General features: G+C 33.4%; 3 protein-coding genes across 4 annotated transcripts; 1 reads left to right on the top strand and 2 right to left on the bottom strand.

Moving 5' to 3' along the window:
- The first annotated feature begins 51 nt into the window (after window positions 1-51).
- Window positions 52-4,211, top strand: LOC110808558 (Polyketide synthase, enoylreductase family protein). Its single transcript, XM_022034088.2, has 10 exons — window positions 52-287; window positions 360-457; window positions 1,299-1,430; window positions 1,718-1,861; window positions 1,939-2,041; window positions 2,280-2,379; window positions 2,564-2,640; window positions 3,007-3,085; window positions 3,678-3,796; window positions 3,876-4,211. Exons 1-10 carry the CDS (start codon window positions 70-72, stop codon window positions 3,967-3,969), a joined length of 1,164 nt encoding a protein of 387 aa, XP_021889780.1. The 5' UTR covers window positions 52-69; the 3' UTR covers window positions 3,970-4,211.
- Window positions 4,212-4,504: 293 nt separating this feature from the next.
- LOC110808575 (hydrolase family protein / HAD-superfamily protein) lies at window positions 4,505-9,974 on the bottom strand. Of its 2 annotated transcripts, XR_015817361.1 has the most exons (13): window positions 9,751-9,974; window positions 9,540-9,643; window positions 9,369-9,404; window positions 8,688-8,761; window positions 8,539-8,579; window positions 7,584-7,655; window positions 7,287-7,488; window positions 6,623-6,718; window positions 6,465-6,532; window positions 5,861-6,068; window positions 5,635-5,718; window positions 4,847-5,072; window positions 4,505-4,757 (listed from the first exon to the last, which is right to left on the bottom strand). XR_015817361.1 is itself a non-coding variant. In XM_088214389.1 (12 exons), exons 1-12 carry the CDS (start codon window positions 9,870-9,872, stop codon window positions 5,016-5,018), a joined length of 1,164 nt encoding a protein of 387 aa, XP_088070515.1. In that variant the 5' UTR covers window positions 9,873-9,974; the 3' UTR covers window positions 4,841-5,015. The 2 variants fall into 2 exon arrangements, 1 of the variants encoding a protein (XP_088070515.1); XM_088214389.1 differs by lacking the exon at window positions 4,505-4,757 and having other exon boundaries at window positions 4,841-5,072.
- Window positions 9,975-11,068: 1,094 nt separating this feature from the next.
- ATMPK13 (Protein kinase superfamily protein) lies at window positions 11,069-14,646 on the bottom strand. Its single transcript, XM_022034111.2, has 6 exons — window positions 14,417-14,646; window positions 13,591-13,720; window positions 12,842-12,979; window positions 12,047-12,379; window positions 11,737-11,920; window positions 11,069-11,460 (listed from the first exon to the last, which is right to left on the bottom strand). The coding sequence occupies exons 1-6, from the start codon at window positions 14,575-14,577 to the stop codon at window positions 11,285-11,287; spliced, it is 1,122 nt and encodes a 373-aa protein (XP_021889803.1). The 5' UTR covers window positions 14,578-14,646; the 3' UTR covers window positions 11,069-11,284.
- Between the last annotated feature and the right edge of the window lie 408 nt (window positions 14,647-15,054).

The raw sequence follows: 15,054 nt of genomic DNA on the forward strand, positions 1-15,054 counted from the left end.
TTCACACGGCGTCGTTTCACTGGGAGCGGAAATTGAGCGGAATAACAAGCGACTGAATCGGGAGAAAAAATGAAAGGAAAAGAATCAGAGATAGGAATGGCGTTAGTGAGATCAGTAGCGTTGAGAGCTATCAAAGGATCTTCATCTTCTTCATCAGTCTTCTATACGAGATGGGTCCAATCCGGTCGAGCTCAGGTCCACCTCATGAGGTCGTTCTCGGCGATTATGTCGCCGCCGTCCAAGGCCGTCGTCTACGAGCAGCAAGGCCCGTCAGACTCCGTCACCAGGTTTTCCATGTCTACCCGTGTATATATCTCTATATATGTATAATACTGGTTAATTTTACTTGTTTTGGACAGAATAATTGAAGTGCCACCAGTAGAAGTGAGAGAAAATGATGTGTGCGTTAAAATGCTGGCAACTCCTATTAATCCTTCTGATATAAATAGAATTGAAGGTTTGTTTTTCTTTTTCTCTTTTCTTCCTTCTATTTTATATTTCTTGTTTTCTGTCCAGCTGTTCTATGTGTAGTTGTTTTTGCTAAATTGGGTTTGGTTTATTTGAAAAGTTAGATTTGATAAAAAGTGAACCGAGCATAAAGAAGCTAAATGGCTCGTCAAGTTTAGCTTTTTTAATAATCTGCTAAATGGGTTCTTGAGCTTCGTTAATTTAGGTTAGGCTGTATTTGGAACAAAGAAATTACAATCTAAGTTATTTACAAATTCATACTCAAGTTCAACTAACTAGTATATATATAATAGAATGACCATAAAAATAATTTTATGTAGAATTCAATGCATTTTAAATTTCATTAATTAATTTAAGATGTATGGTTCAAATTCTACTTGGAGATTATTTGAAATCGTATTAGAAAAGATTTTGGGGATTACTTTTAATCATCTTCAAGAAGATTTGTTACATCTTCTAGTTAAATTAACGTGAGTTTGCAAATGAATTTTAGAAAATTCTAGCTTTTCCCCAACATAGCCAGTCTTAGAATTGATTCTTGCTATGATCGGACTCATGGGCCTAAGCACTTTGGTTAAGTTGCTCAATGGCTTGTATGGTTTGTATCTTTAGAATGTTAAGGGGCTTGTTTTGGTTTTAGAAATGTTCAATTCAATTGGAAAACATCTAAAATTTATTTCTTGATTTTCTCTAGGATAGAAATTGAAAATGAGTTTCAGAAACCAGACAACCACTCAAAATTTTGAAGATTTCATATTGGTCATGTGTTATATATGATATATTGGATAGTTGAGTCCATGCAAAAAATGATTGTAATGGTGGTGGTATAGGTGTCTATCCAGTGAGACCACAAGTGCCAGCAGTTGGTGGTTATGAAGGGGTCGGGGAAGTATATGCTATTGGCTCAGCAGTCAAGAATCTTGCACCTGGTGATTGGGTCATTCCCTCACCACCCTCTTTCGGTACTGTATTTCATCTTTATGGTTTGTTTTCTTCTCATGCCACTACAATAAGTTCCTTTAGGATTCACTAAAACCAAAGCTGCTAGTCACTTTCTTTATTTAGAAAGTTTTACAGTGGGTATCATTTTTTCCAAGGCAGGCAGTGGGCTGCAAATTTTTCTTATTTTAATGTACCATACTCAATCAAATAAAGTTAAATGGAATTTCCATGTTCTCCTCTAGATAGATTTGATGAACAAACGTCATGGTCTAATTCACGTGGCAATGATAAAATTTGTTGTGGCCAGGAACTTGGCAGACATATATTGTGAAGGAGCAGGATTTGTGGCACAAAATCAATAAAGATTCACCAATGGAGTATGCTGCTACTGTTACAGTTAATCCTTTAACTGCTTTGAGAATGCTCGAAGACTTTGAGACTCTAAATTCAGGTTCAGCCTCATTTATAAGTTAATATTCTTATGCAAGTTTATAGCTGGTCTTCTCTGTCTCATTTTGGCGTGAGCAGGTGATTCCATCGTACAAAATGGTTCTACTAGCATTGTGGGGCAATGCATCATCCAGCTAGCACGATTTCGTGGCATCCATAGCATCAATATTATAAGGGACAGGTGCTTCATGGGGCGTTCAGTATAAATTTCTAGAGCTTGTATGCATCTAAATTTATTAGTCCATAATGCTTCGAAAATTCAAATTCAAGTACTTTGGTAAAATGAACAACCCTTTCTTGATTAAGCTTTGGAAACATGAGAAACAAACTTGGTTACTTTTTTTATATTATGGTGAAGTTAAGTGACTGGCATGAGTTGCTGGATATAGACCTTTATTTGCCATATTTTCTTGCTTTAGGGCTGGCTCCAATGAAGTGAAAGAACATTTAAAGGCTCTAGGTGCTGATAAAGTGTTCACGGAGAATGAACTTGAAGTGAAAAATGTGAAGAGTCTCCTGGTATCATCATCATCTATGACATTTTAGTTACATCATCCTAAATATGCAGTTGTTGTTCCTTTTTTTCTTTTAGTTTTTGTTGTACTTACAACAATTACAGCAGTTTTTGTTAGCATACCCTGTTTGGTTGAGATGCTTAGACTTTTAACTCTTAACTTATTTTGCACATCCAATTGCCTTCTAGACCAATTTACCTGAACCTGCTCTTGGATTTAACTGTGTTGGTGGGAATTCTGCTTCGTTGGTTCTCAAATTTTTGAGGTAAGACGAGTGCTTTAAAAAATCAGCTCTGTTCTAATTGTCATAATAAACTATCTTTTAGTTTTTATTTTCTAAATTTGTATACCTTATCTATACAAACATATAAAGTAGTTGAAAAGGATAGTATTTTCGGAAGGAGAGTGAAAATGAGGATGGAATTTGAGAAGAATTTTTTTTTTTTTTGAAATATGGAATTTGAGAAGAATTAAAAGTTGTTTTGATAATTTCTAGGAATCTTTTTTTATTTATACTTTGATTATTCTGCATGTTATCGATCACCACATGTATAAACACATAAATTTAAGAAATAATAGCAACAAAATGGAGCTTAGTTTCTCTTGGAAGTTAATGAACTCTTGACTTCAGGCAGAGTGGGACAATGGTTACATATGGCGGAATGTCTAAGAAGCCAGTCACTGTGTCGACTTCATCCTTCATTTTTAAGGTATTGTGCAGGTCCAACATTTTTTGCGTATAATCAATCATTAGCTCCCAACATCTGGTGAATAGAAACTGAAAACATAGACAACTCAGTATCCTATGATTTCTCTTGTGGTTTGATCTTATTGTTGTGTAAAACCTAAGGTTTTTCTTTGATAATTCAGTATCCTATGATTTCATTTTTTTTCTCATTTTACATAAATTATTAGTTTTTTAGGTTATTATTTTATACATTTTTATTTTTCTTACTATTTCGATTTATCTGGCATTGAACTTCTACTTGCTCACGTTTAAAATATCAAACACATGCCAATATTCTCTTAAAAAGACTAATGATCTTATCCAAAATGGCAAAAACAAAATCATAGGAGCACTTCATTATGATAGAAAACATGGATTTTGAACTGCAATGAAGTCAAACCAAAGGATGCAAACTTATACTTTTAAGGGTCAAATCGCAAGATGGGAAATTGTATTTTGTCTTTAAGAGGAAGAATAGATACTGACTTGTTTTACTTTGTGAGACCTGTAAATTTCTGTAACAACATTATCAATTAACGACCTTCATCCATTATTTAACCTGTTAATGCTTGCAGGACCTTTCATTGAGGGGATTCTGGCTGCAGAAATGGTTGAGTTCTGATAGAGCAAAAGAGTGTAGAAGTATGATCGATTATCTCCTCTGCCTTGTCCAAGAAGGCAAGTTGAAATACGAGTAAGTTCTTCCCTCTATACACTCTTGCCTGACAGACTTCTGACCAAAAATATGATAGCCAAGAATGTTTTTGTTGCAGAATGGAGCTGGTTCCTTTCGACAATTTCCACACTGCTTTAGATAAGGCACTTGGAAAACTTGGGAGCCAACCCAAACAAGTCATCAAATTCTAAAGCTTGTTTGCGGTTTTCTAGTTAGCCAAACAAGGGTTTCCCTGGATCATGTTGTTCAATTTTCTTGGTATTGCATTATAAGGGAAACCTAGTGATACCCCCTAGGTTTAGGGAACTAATGAATATTTCTCTCAGGGATGAAGAGAACTGCTTGCAGATTGCTTATCTGTCATAAGTTACTTTTATATCATCCAATATTCTAATAGAACAAAAATATAAAAATCTTATATATAGAATTAAAATGATATGTTCTAAGTTTCATGAATTCTAATGAGATTTTAAAAATGATTTTCAACATCTCTTAAGATAAATAAGTGAACTTTTAAATAAATTCCGATAAAATTTTAAGTTTGGTCTAAATAAATAAATTGCTTGACTTCCAGTTTATGTTCGCTAAATAATTATATCTTAAAACTAATTTTGATGGGTAACCTTTTTGATTACTCAACATTTAATACTCAGCAATTGTTAGTGCTGCTTCTACTATCATGCTGGGATTACCACTTGTTCTGTATGGAAGAGGGCAATAGATACATGAGAGCTGCAAAATCATCACAGCCAAAAAGTACCAATGTTGTCTGCTCAGAATCCACCCACTAGTCTTGAGTTTATTCCATCTTAAATATATTAATGTTAATAAAAGTCTATAACCAAGGTCACTTGCCGATAATGGCAAACCAATTTCCTTTCGAGATCATACAGGAACGCAGGCAATTCTTGAGAGCTCGGAGGAAATTTCCAAAGTATCATATATGACATGTTCTTTCTGCTTTTACTTCTAAATCCCACTGCAAAAAGAATATGTCGATCAAAGTGAATAACTTCTAGTTCCAGATATCAACAGCATTATAATTAAAAGCGTGGATTAGGAGCTTACTGAAAATTGATCCCGACTAGCAAGCGAAAATCGTTCGAGGCTCATCCAAGTAGTTAATCATATTCTCATATATAGAAAAACTCAAATCATGAATAAACGATTAGCATGTTTTTTACAAATAAACAAGTAAAAGCAGTGGATCGCCGAAAAAATGCCTATCGATTTTTATTTAAGCACACTCTTTTCTCAGAATATAGTCCACTGCTTCTTCAACAGTGTCAACAACCTGAAAAGACAACAGAGCATAACGGCTTAATTTGTAGATAAAAATAGTAATGTTAATAAAATAATAATAATAATAATAAAGACATTTATTGGGCTCATCTAGAAGGTGTTCGACTTAGTTTAAACAAAGCAGCTTATAAGCTGTAAAGCTCTTCATTAACCTAAACCTATATGTGAGCTTTTGGTGGTCAAGCTACTTAGTCAACTATACCTAATATATTTTGCTTATATATTTATGTGAGCTTTGAGTGGTTTAGCTGTTGTTTCAAATACAATAAAATATTTTAAAAGTTTTAATCTCTAAGCTTGAGAGTAATCTTTACCTTTTATTTGGTCAACACCAACGTATTTTACAAGGTGTACAAGTTCTCTAAAGAAATCACCCCTAACAATTTTGAAAACACGTTTTTCAGATACTCTTTTTTAGATCAACTTTCAGAATACATAACAGGGAGCTGGTAAGTTCCTTATCTCATACCAAACATGTCACTAATAATCTTAAGTTCTTAGCAAACATAAGCTAAGGCGAACATCCTCTTAATGCATAGTAATGATTATCCTACCAGATCTGCCGGAAACTCATCATGATTATCCCTTCCCTTGAAAACGCCAGTCCCAGTCAAAATTGAAAACCAGGGGTCCCCTGCCTGGCAAGCAATATATAATAGGCATATATGAATATAAAAGGACAAAATCAAAAGCAAAATACAGACAAAAATATAAAGAGTAAAAACTGAAACATACTCCTGGTCCTAGTGGTGAAGACATTCCTAATCTAAGAAAACAAACCTGCCGTGCACCTCTTACATCAACCTTGGGATTGTCTCCAACCATATATAACGTGTTGAAATGGTGACTTCCGGAGTTTGAATCATCGACAACATGAAGATTGCCATGAAGGGATGACACCAGTTGCTTTAGAACATCTTCAGCATTCTTGAATACAAATGGATTTGGCTTCCCAAAAGATGTATACTCTAGCGGATTACGATGAATCCTGCATATCAAAACAAGCACCAATAGAACAATCTGACACCGCTTGAAATTTTATCAGGTTCCACAGATTATGTGATATCGCCACATCTTGGCCTTGTCAACAATGGCTGTAATTAGCCCTTTAAAAAACCCGACATCACGTGATATGAGATTTAATGATTTTATAATTTCCAAACTCCACATCCTACTACCTAGAGCCATTGGTTTAGTGGCAACATGGTCCAGAAGCGGTGCTTCCTATTGTGGGTCAATCCCACTAACCTTGGTTCTACTGCATGGTATTATGTTACAGCAAATCTTGGCTCCTGAACTATTGCTGTCAACTATATATATCTAACAAATTCCCAGGGAAAACCTACAATAGTTTAGCAACATCTTTATATTTTGAGGCCCTCACCTATTGTAGATGGATTCTAATGCAATTCTGAAAGCTCCCATACCAAGACGTTCTGTTGGAAAAGTAGCCTGCCTTTGGTGACACCAAATCAGTACAAAATCTAATTTTATAGAAAAATAGAAAATAACAGTTGCCATCAGAGTTAATATCAGATAAACCTGGTATTCAAGATCATCATTTGCGAAGTATAAATGAGGCTGGGTTCCCATTTCTCTCCCAGGAAGACCTCCAGTCCTTAGAATATCACAAAGGACCTCAAACAGACATACATCAATAGTCGATCAGAACTAGAGATTAGAGAAACATGACAAGAACCTTAATGCAAGATAAACAGAAGAAGCAAATAGCAGAATAAGAAAAAAGGAACAAATTTTTAACATGCCATTCCAACATTCAAATTTAGTGAGTTACGATTACTCAAGGCTAAAATTCCTGTCAAACTAACTTCCAATTGCTTCTCCAGAAATATGAAAGTAAGAACCAATGACTAATTTATTCACTATCCATGGGGGAATAAAAAAGATCATGCTTTTTCTCCTCAAAAAAATAGTAAAACCTGTTCCTTCAAGAGCATAAAGGTCTTTTATTAGGCCCTTAATGCTACATTTATAAGAAAATTTTCACAGTGACAATCGCTTCAAGAAAAGGATGGCACCACTACTATAAAGAGGACGCGAAGGCTCTATCCTAATTATGATTGTTAAGCCTGTTCAAAGGAATTAAGCTCTTTCTAGAGTTGGAAAACATTTTTCAGATCTAATCAGAAGTCTAATAAATGAGAAAGAGCTTCAGGTTGTTTACTAGCTATAGAAGTGAGAAAACCTGAATATCTCTGCTCCAATCAACAGAATCACTGACAACAAAAGCCGCCTGCACTCTCTGTGAGCAAATGTTGTCTCTTGAACTCGTCTTCTCCAAGCTATGACCTAACTCAGATTCCTGCCTGGTAGACCACATCTTGTATTGTACCAATGGGTCGATGTTGTCAAAGTAGGATGTATACTCGTCTATTGAAACGACATTTCTGTGGATAAGCCAAAATGAGTTAAAGTTACTTTGAAACAGAGAAGTGGCAATAAGAAGGTCCAAAAGAGAAACAAAAAAGGGTCGAAAAATTACCTAAACCCATATTCAGACATCACCACAGCGGGTTCCCCTTTTCCTACTGCAATAATGAGGTCATTCTCAAATCTGTGTGATGGAAGTTGAGAATTAAGAAATAAGGGTAAGAATACATGACTTCATCCTGTCATCTTCAGATCTTAACACCTATTCTTGTTTGGAATTCTCTCTCCTTTAAGATTTAGAATGCTGTTAAAGTGTACTATTTTCTTTTAGAGGAAAGCAGAACCAAAATTCATTCAAAAGGCTACAAGACTTGGATCCTACTTAGATCCTATAATTTTAACCCACCATTTTGCATCTATAAACTTCCAGTATCAGAATTTTAGTCCATAAACTTCCACTATTGCATCTATAAGATGATATTTTGACTGTGGTACCTACATGAATTTTCCTTGGTGCATATCTAATGAAAATATCATCTAGTTCATGAATTACTGACCCTTCTATGTGGCCCTAAATTTCCCATGATATTTGCAACCAAGCAATGATAGGCTTCATTAATGTACTGATACAATTCATCTTCCATCATAACATGGATTTTATGGGCCTAGATGTGCTGCATGTGCAGAAAAGCTAATTTTTACAATGCAGCTTGATTAGTTAATATCAGATAAATGAACCAAAGTACATATCATATGCCATGATAAGACATCAGTATCATTAATCATTCCAAATACACCGAGATGCAAAACCTTCATTTCTTTTTTTCTCTGATAAAACTTTTCAGGGAGAAGTGTGAAAGAGCCCCCTACATGTAAATGTCGTCTATATCTTTAGTCATTTTTTATATTGTTTAACTTAGACTACCAAAAAACAAAAAAACTTAGACCGTGTCTTCACGGCCACTAGATTCCACTTAATTCCAGTAATCTATAAGTTATGCGTGAATGAATAATTGAATATGTTCAATTCAGGACTTAACCATAGATCACACAATTCAATTGCATACTTGTTTACCAGCTTCCTGAAAGGTGAATGCCCCTGCACAACCTGCATTGAGATTCCAGTCAAAACAGTTCATCGAAAAAAACTGACACAGACTACAAAAAAAAAATAAATGTATTGGTAAATTTTCAAAATAATCTTTCTCAGCACTACCTGGGAAGGATAAATATTTAGACCCAGGAGTTGACTTAACTCCAAGGCTCTTTTGGATTCAGGAAAACCACCTCCTGTTGAAATCAAGAACTAACAATGAGTAGTTGAGTAGTATACTACATAAGCCACTAAACTAAGAATATATAAGCAAAAATTTATCATGAATCCCAAAAAAAGAGATACAAACATGCAAAAGAAATATCTATTTCATATCATCATTAACACACATGAGGTCAACATAAATGCCAAATCGGCTTAGGATACAGGCACTAAATGGATTTTAGTCCTCTCAAGATGCATATTCAAATGGAGAGTCTAAGTCACAGTTGGATTGGTATCCAGAGGTTTTGAAGTTCTTATCAAAATGCTTGTTTTGCCATTTCAGCATCTACTTTCTTTTTATAAATAACTGTACTTCAAAATTCCATTATTACTTAAAACAAAACTTAACCGTGAACTAGAGCATCCAGTTGAACACATAATAAACTATCCCCAAGCCCAGCCAAACAGAGAATTAACATTGTTACACCATCATTAGCAAACAATTTCTCATTATTGCAAAATGCTCGAGCAATATTAAGATCAAAATAAGACAGACAATTAACAGCGTCCTTTAATAGGAACAAAAGAATTAAGATGAAAAAGAAAAAAGAAAGAAAAATGACATGGAGGAGGACTCACCATTTGTCAAGAAAATGTAAGGCACCTTCAAAGTACCTGCGATTACCACGATTATTAAATAAAAAACACAAGTAGAACTATCTTCTATAGATATATATATATATATATGTACACACACATTGAATTATATAAAGCACGCATTCGTCTAGATACTTAGTACGTCAACTTTACCAGATTCATCGTATAGTCGTTTTAGGGCGCGAGTAGAGCCGCCAACGGGAGCATGGCCGAGCAAAACGACGCCGTCAATATCGAAGGCAATGCCAAAAGAAGAACTGTTTGATAATGGCAATCAAATTCAAAGATTAAGCACTTTGATTGCTGTTAGAGCTTATAATAGTTATATACGCATTGATAAAAAAGCTCGGAGATGAAACTGCACCGTCCCGACTGCGAGGAAGTGAGCTGAGAGAAGGAGCGTGAGATCAGAGATGATAATGGAGATAATCTGTGCTTGTTTCGCGGACGTGAAGATCTTCTTGCGAGAATTTGCAAAAGAACCATTTGTTACGACCGATGGATCTAAAAACTAGAGCTAATGAAATTGCTTTAGAGCGTTCAGTCTTCTGTGTGTTTTTCTTTTTTTTTTTTTTTGAAGGTTTCAAGATGCAAGAATTATTTTAGCTTTTATAATTTTAATTTTGATTCCAGAATAAACGTTTGTAAATTTCTTATAATATAATTTCTAAGATTTTTTATTATAATTTAATTTCTAATAATTTTTTATTTATTTTAATATTTTTATTTTTATTTTTGAATAAAAGTTAAAATAATTATATTATATTTAAATGTTAAAAATAATTCTAATAATTAATAAACTAATATTATTAAGTATATTTTTTTATTACTTTAATTAATTAGTTAAAATTATTAAATTAAAAAATATTTAGAGAAAACCAATTATTTTATTTTTTGTTAAAAAATAAATCTTTAAAATAAATAAATAATTAAATAATAATATAAATCATAATAAATATCAAATATAAAAAACTAATAATTTTAAGATAAGTTCGATCGAAATATTTATTATACTTTCGAGTATTTGCTTGTCGAATTTTCAGATCAATTTACAACAATTTTGACATTAAAATAACAATTATTTAATAAAATAATTGAATATTTGGCTTCAATTTAATCGTGATCTTTTATTCGTGATTAAAAGTTTAAATATGTGGAGATGTGTTTAATGAATTAATAATTAAAAGAGAATGACAAATTTTCAATGCAAAAATTCAATTATTGCAAAAGAAAAAAAGTCCATATAATTCAAACTGGAACTGGAATGAAGTAAAAACAAGGGATTAACCTTACCCAAAAAAAAAAAAAAAAAGGAGAAATAATTTCCAAAATATATGCAGAAAGTCTTGGAGATTCAGGTTTTGATCAGCTGGTTAGTGAAGGAAAAAGTAAATGATAACCATTAAAGACATGCTAATAAAACCTCCATGGAAACACTTGCAGGCATGCACGGAGAAATTACAAATATCAAACAACTTCCATTAAAGCAAATAGTATGCAAGAAAAACACAGTTAACCATGCAATTGGTTTCTCTTATTGTTTTCTTGTCATTGACAAATTGCATATACAATATAAGTATATAATCATATATCTATATAAAACACTGCCAGAAACAGGGAAACTCGGAAACTAGCTCCCTTTTTTTGCAGACAAGCCTTAAAAAGGCGTGATTGGATTCTTTAAAAGAATGAATCCACTACTCTCCCTACTTCAACCGATTTCAAAACAACAAACCCTTTTACCCTCTCAATACCAGATGGAGGAGAACCTATCTCCCCCCATATCTTTCTGCTTGTACAGATTCCCATCTCAACATAGTACACATATGCAAGCCTTTCTAAACCGAAAACATAACCAGGGCAGAAGCAAAAATATAGAATTTGTGTTCGGAGAGAGATTACTCAACCATATTATCCGGATTGAAGTTCAATGACTCCCTCCATATAAGCTCTTTTATATCCTCTTCATCCAAGGTTGTTTGTTCGAAATCGAAAACAAAAGGAGATGAGCAAGTCGGCTCCTCATTGATCTCATGAAGACTTGACAGAAATGGATGATTCAGTGCTTCCTCAACTTTATACATGAGCCACATGAAATTGACGTTTCTCATCAGAAAAGGAAAGAAACAAAATGAACTATATAGTTTTGAGTAAAGTACCGAAAGGAAAATAAATTAGTTTGCAAAACTAGCATGTCTTGATGTGTAACATATTTACATTAATAACACAATCAAAATTTTACTCAATAAATTTTATTAATCAAATCCGTTTTCTATCAAAATATTAGTGGAAATATGATTACACATCAACATGTGCCGATTATACAAAATAATTTCTCTAGGAAACGTACCGGTAATACGTTTACATGGATCAAACACAAGCATTTTTTCTGCAAGATCAATTGCCGCAGAGGAAAAGTCAGGAAACTTCTGGGAAAATGGTTGCTTTGGACTATATGGAAGTTGTTTAACATACTTCCTAGCATTGTCACTTCTTACAAATCCAAGATCCAAATCATCCGGTGAACCTAGTAGCTATTTTGATAATAATCAAGAAAGAAGTTTTATTTGTAAGTACATGTTGTACCACAATGAACCGAAGCTACAAGCATAATATCATAATCATGATTTTGAATTGTTACATTAACAAATGGTGGATACCTCAGTAATCAGTCGCAACTGCTGAACATAGTCTTTGCCAGGAAAAAGTGGCTCCCTTCTGAGAATCTCCATGAGAATGCAACCAACTGACCAAATATCGATAGCTACAGTATACTCTGAACAATTTAGTAGCAATTCAGGGGCTCGATACCACCGGGTTACAACATATTCTGTCATTAGATCTGTCTCTAAAACAGTTCTTGCAAGCCCAAAGTCACATATCTTGAGATCACAGTTAGCATTGAGAAGCAGATTGCTTGGTTTCAGATCTCGGTGCAGAACATTTGCAGAGTGTATATATTTCAGTCCCCGCAACAATTGATATAAGAAATACTGGTAGAAAAACGTTAAAGATAAAAATTCAAACACAGCCTAACCATATATCTTGGTTTCAGATACACACCTAAGCTCATATGTTGCAAGTACACACAAGTTTTCACTTATATTGAGGTATGACTCAGCCTAATGGCATGACCATGCATCAACGCCACTATTTTGACAATAAAAAGTCAATAATGCAACATTTAAGATGATATTCATCGATGTTTAACTCAGTATGCAGATGAATTACCAATCTCTGATTAACAAAAATTGCGGCTAGAATTTGCAGTAGAAATGAGGTGGTCTATTTGATATACTAGATGATTTAAAATGGGTATCATTATACCGTCAGTTATATTCATCCGCAGCCTATCAAAATTTTTCATTGGTGAAACAAACTTCAAGTGCACAACCCTGATATAATTGAAGAATAAATAATAGTCTGTTGGGAGGGAAAAGGAGGAGAAAACTAACCTGACAATGATCATCAGTCAAAGCCTGGCTAGACCGTATTATCTGATTTAGATCAGTATCCATTAACTCATTAACAATATATACATCATTAAACTTGTCCTTCTCTGGCGGAGGTATAATGTCCTTGATTTTGATGACCTGCACAGTATATTGCCATGACTGATCTTGACAGCATAACAAAAATAAAAGAAAAAGATCCAGTATTCTACAGAATATCCTTTTGCAAACTTACAATTCACCTTCAAAATAACATGCTATTCACAATATTAAGGCTGTATCTGGTTCAAATTTCAATTCTACTAAACAGAAATAGAAATACAATACAAATGGGATAGAAAATTTGAAGGAAAACAGTATGTTAATTCGAAGTTAGTTTCATACTCAATTCATATCAGGTGCTTTTGTGTCCCCCTCTCCTGACTAGTTAGAATGCAATTCTATTGTTGTAGAATGAATATGTGAAAGTAATTGTTTTAATCATGCACCAAATATGGAAACTAAAATAAATTCTACATACTAAATAACTAATATATAGGGATAGAATAAACTTGAATCAAATAGTGCATAAATTCCATTTTAAATGTAACTGAAAGTAGGGGGATCAAATATCAGTAGCAAGGCATATGCATATCATGATAACGAATGGAACAAAAAATTTATGCTAACAGAAAATAGATTAAGAACAATGACAGATCGTATTGAACCAGGAACCATTAGAATGGCAAAGTCTTAAACTGAAAATGTCTTACATTCTCATGATCCATGTGACGCAAAAGCTTAATTTCACGAAGTGTTCTTTTAGCATCAATCCTGTTATCAAAAGCATTTCCGATCTTCTTTATTGCAACCTCTTCATTTGTGTCCGAATTCATTGCACAGCTGTGATAAAAAAATATATATCCACCATTATAACCACATGCAAAGTTTAAATCTCACATGCTACTAATCTAAAACATAGAATTCTAACATTAAACAAACGAGTCATAGCAAGAGAAACATATCGAACATACTAAGATTAGTTTCTTCAAAATTCAAATTAAGGAATGAGCCTACTCTTAATTATTGGAGTAGGCAATTTTACACCAGTTCAAGTTTCATGTGCTCATATAAGTACATTTTTAGTACGTAAGCAACAGAATATGGCTTCCTTACCCGCTCAAGATTTTTGAAAATTGATTCAAAATATATCACTTAAAATCTATAACATTTTTGAAAAAAAAAAAAAAAAACTCATTTCAAAATTAAATACAAAACTCAATTTGCCAAATCTATGCTCTACTTGGAACAGAAATTCGATCATCTTCGAAGCATAAAAAGTAAAAAAAGAAAATGAATCTCCTCATCCAATCTATAGAAACACAACTGTCAATCCAAAAATTCTAAGGAAAAAAAAAAAAAAAACACACACACACACACACAAGCACACACGCACGCGGAGCTAACAGCTCACTACTTGAGATTAACAGAAAGCTAAAACAAATCCAAACAAGTAAACCAAAAATCCTTTTCCAACCTTCAGAAAGCAAGAAAAGCACTAACCTACGAACAAAAACAAAAGGAAGGGAAGAAAGTTACCAAACGATGCCGTATGCGCCGCGACCGACGGGCTGTATAGGAGGAACATACTTGGAGGAGACCTCAAAGATATTACCGAGAACGTTATACAGCACGTACCTCCCTCCGTGTGTTGGAATTCCCAGTCCTCTTTCACCTGCCATTCTTGCTTCGTTCTCCATCTTTCTTTCTTCTCTGCTTCGCTCTCTTCACGCTCAAAAGTACAAAACACAGAAACAAACTTCTATTTGTTGTTTTCCTCCCTCGATAACAAAAATGACGTTTTTTTTTATTTTATTTTTAAATTAACTTTTATTATCACAGAAAATATCATATTTCTTATTTAAATTTTAAATTTTCTTGTCAATAATAAAATAGCTCAAATATTATTAATAAAAAGCAATTTTAAATTTGAGTCTTCTTTTCGTCTAACATAAAAAAATAATAATAATAATAAAAATATTTCTCCCCTAAAGTATATTAAAATTTAAAATATACATTTTAATATATGAATTTAAAGCAATAATTCCATTAGTTTTTAAAAATAATTTTAATCATGCCACATTTTTGGATCGAATATAAAAGTTGATTTCCACCCAAAACAAGATGTGAGATTAGATATAGAGTCTTCCCCTTTTAACTTATATATATATAAGTAC

The sequence above is a fragment of the Carica papaya genome, chromosome 2 (assembly GCF_054855325.1).
Source record: "Carica papaya isolate Zhongbai chromosome 2, ASM5485532v1, whole genome shotgun sequence".
Lineage (NCBI taxonomy): Eukaryota > Viridiplantae > Streptophyta > Magnoliopsida > Brassicales > Caricaceae > Carica > Carica papaya.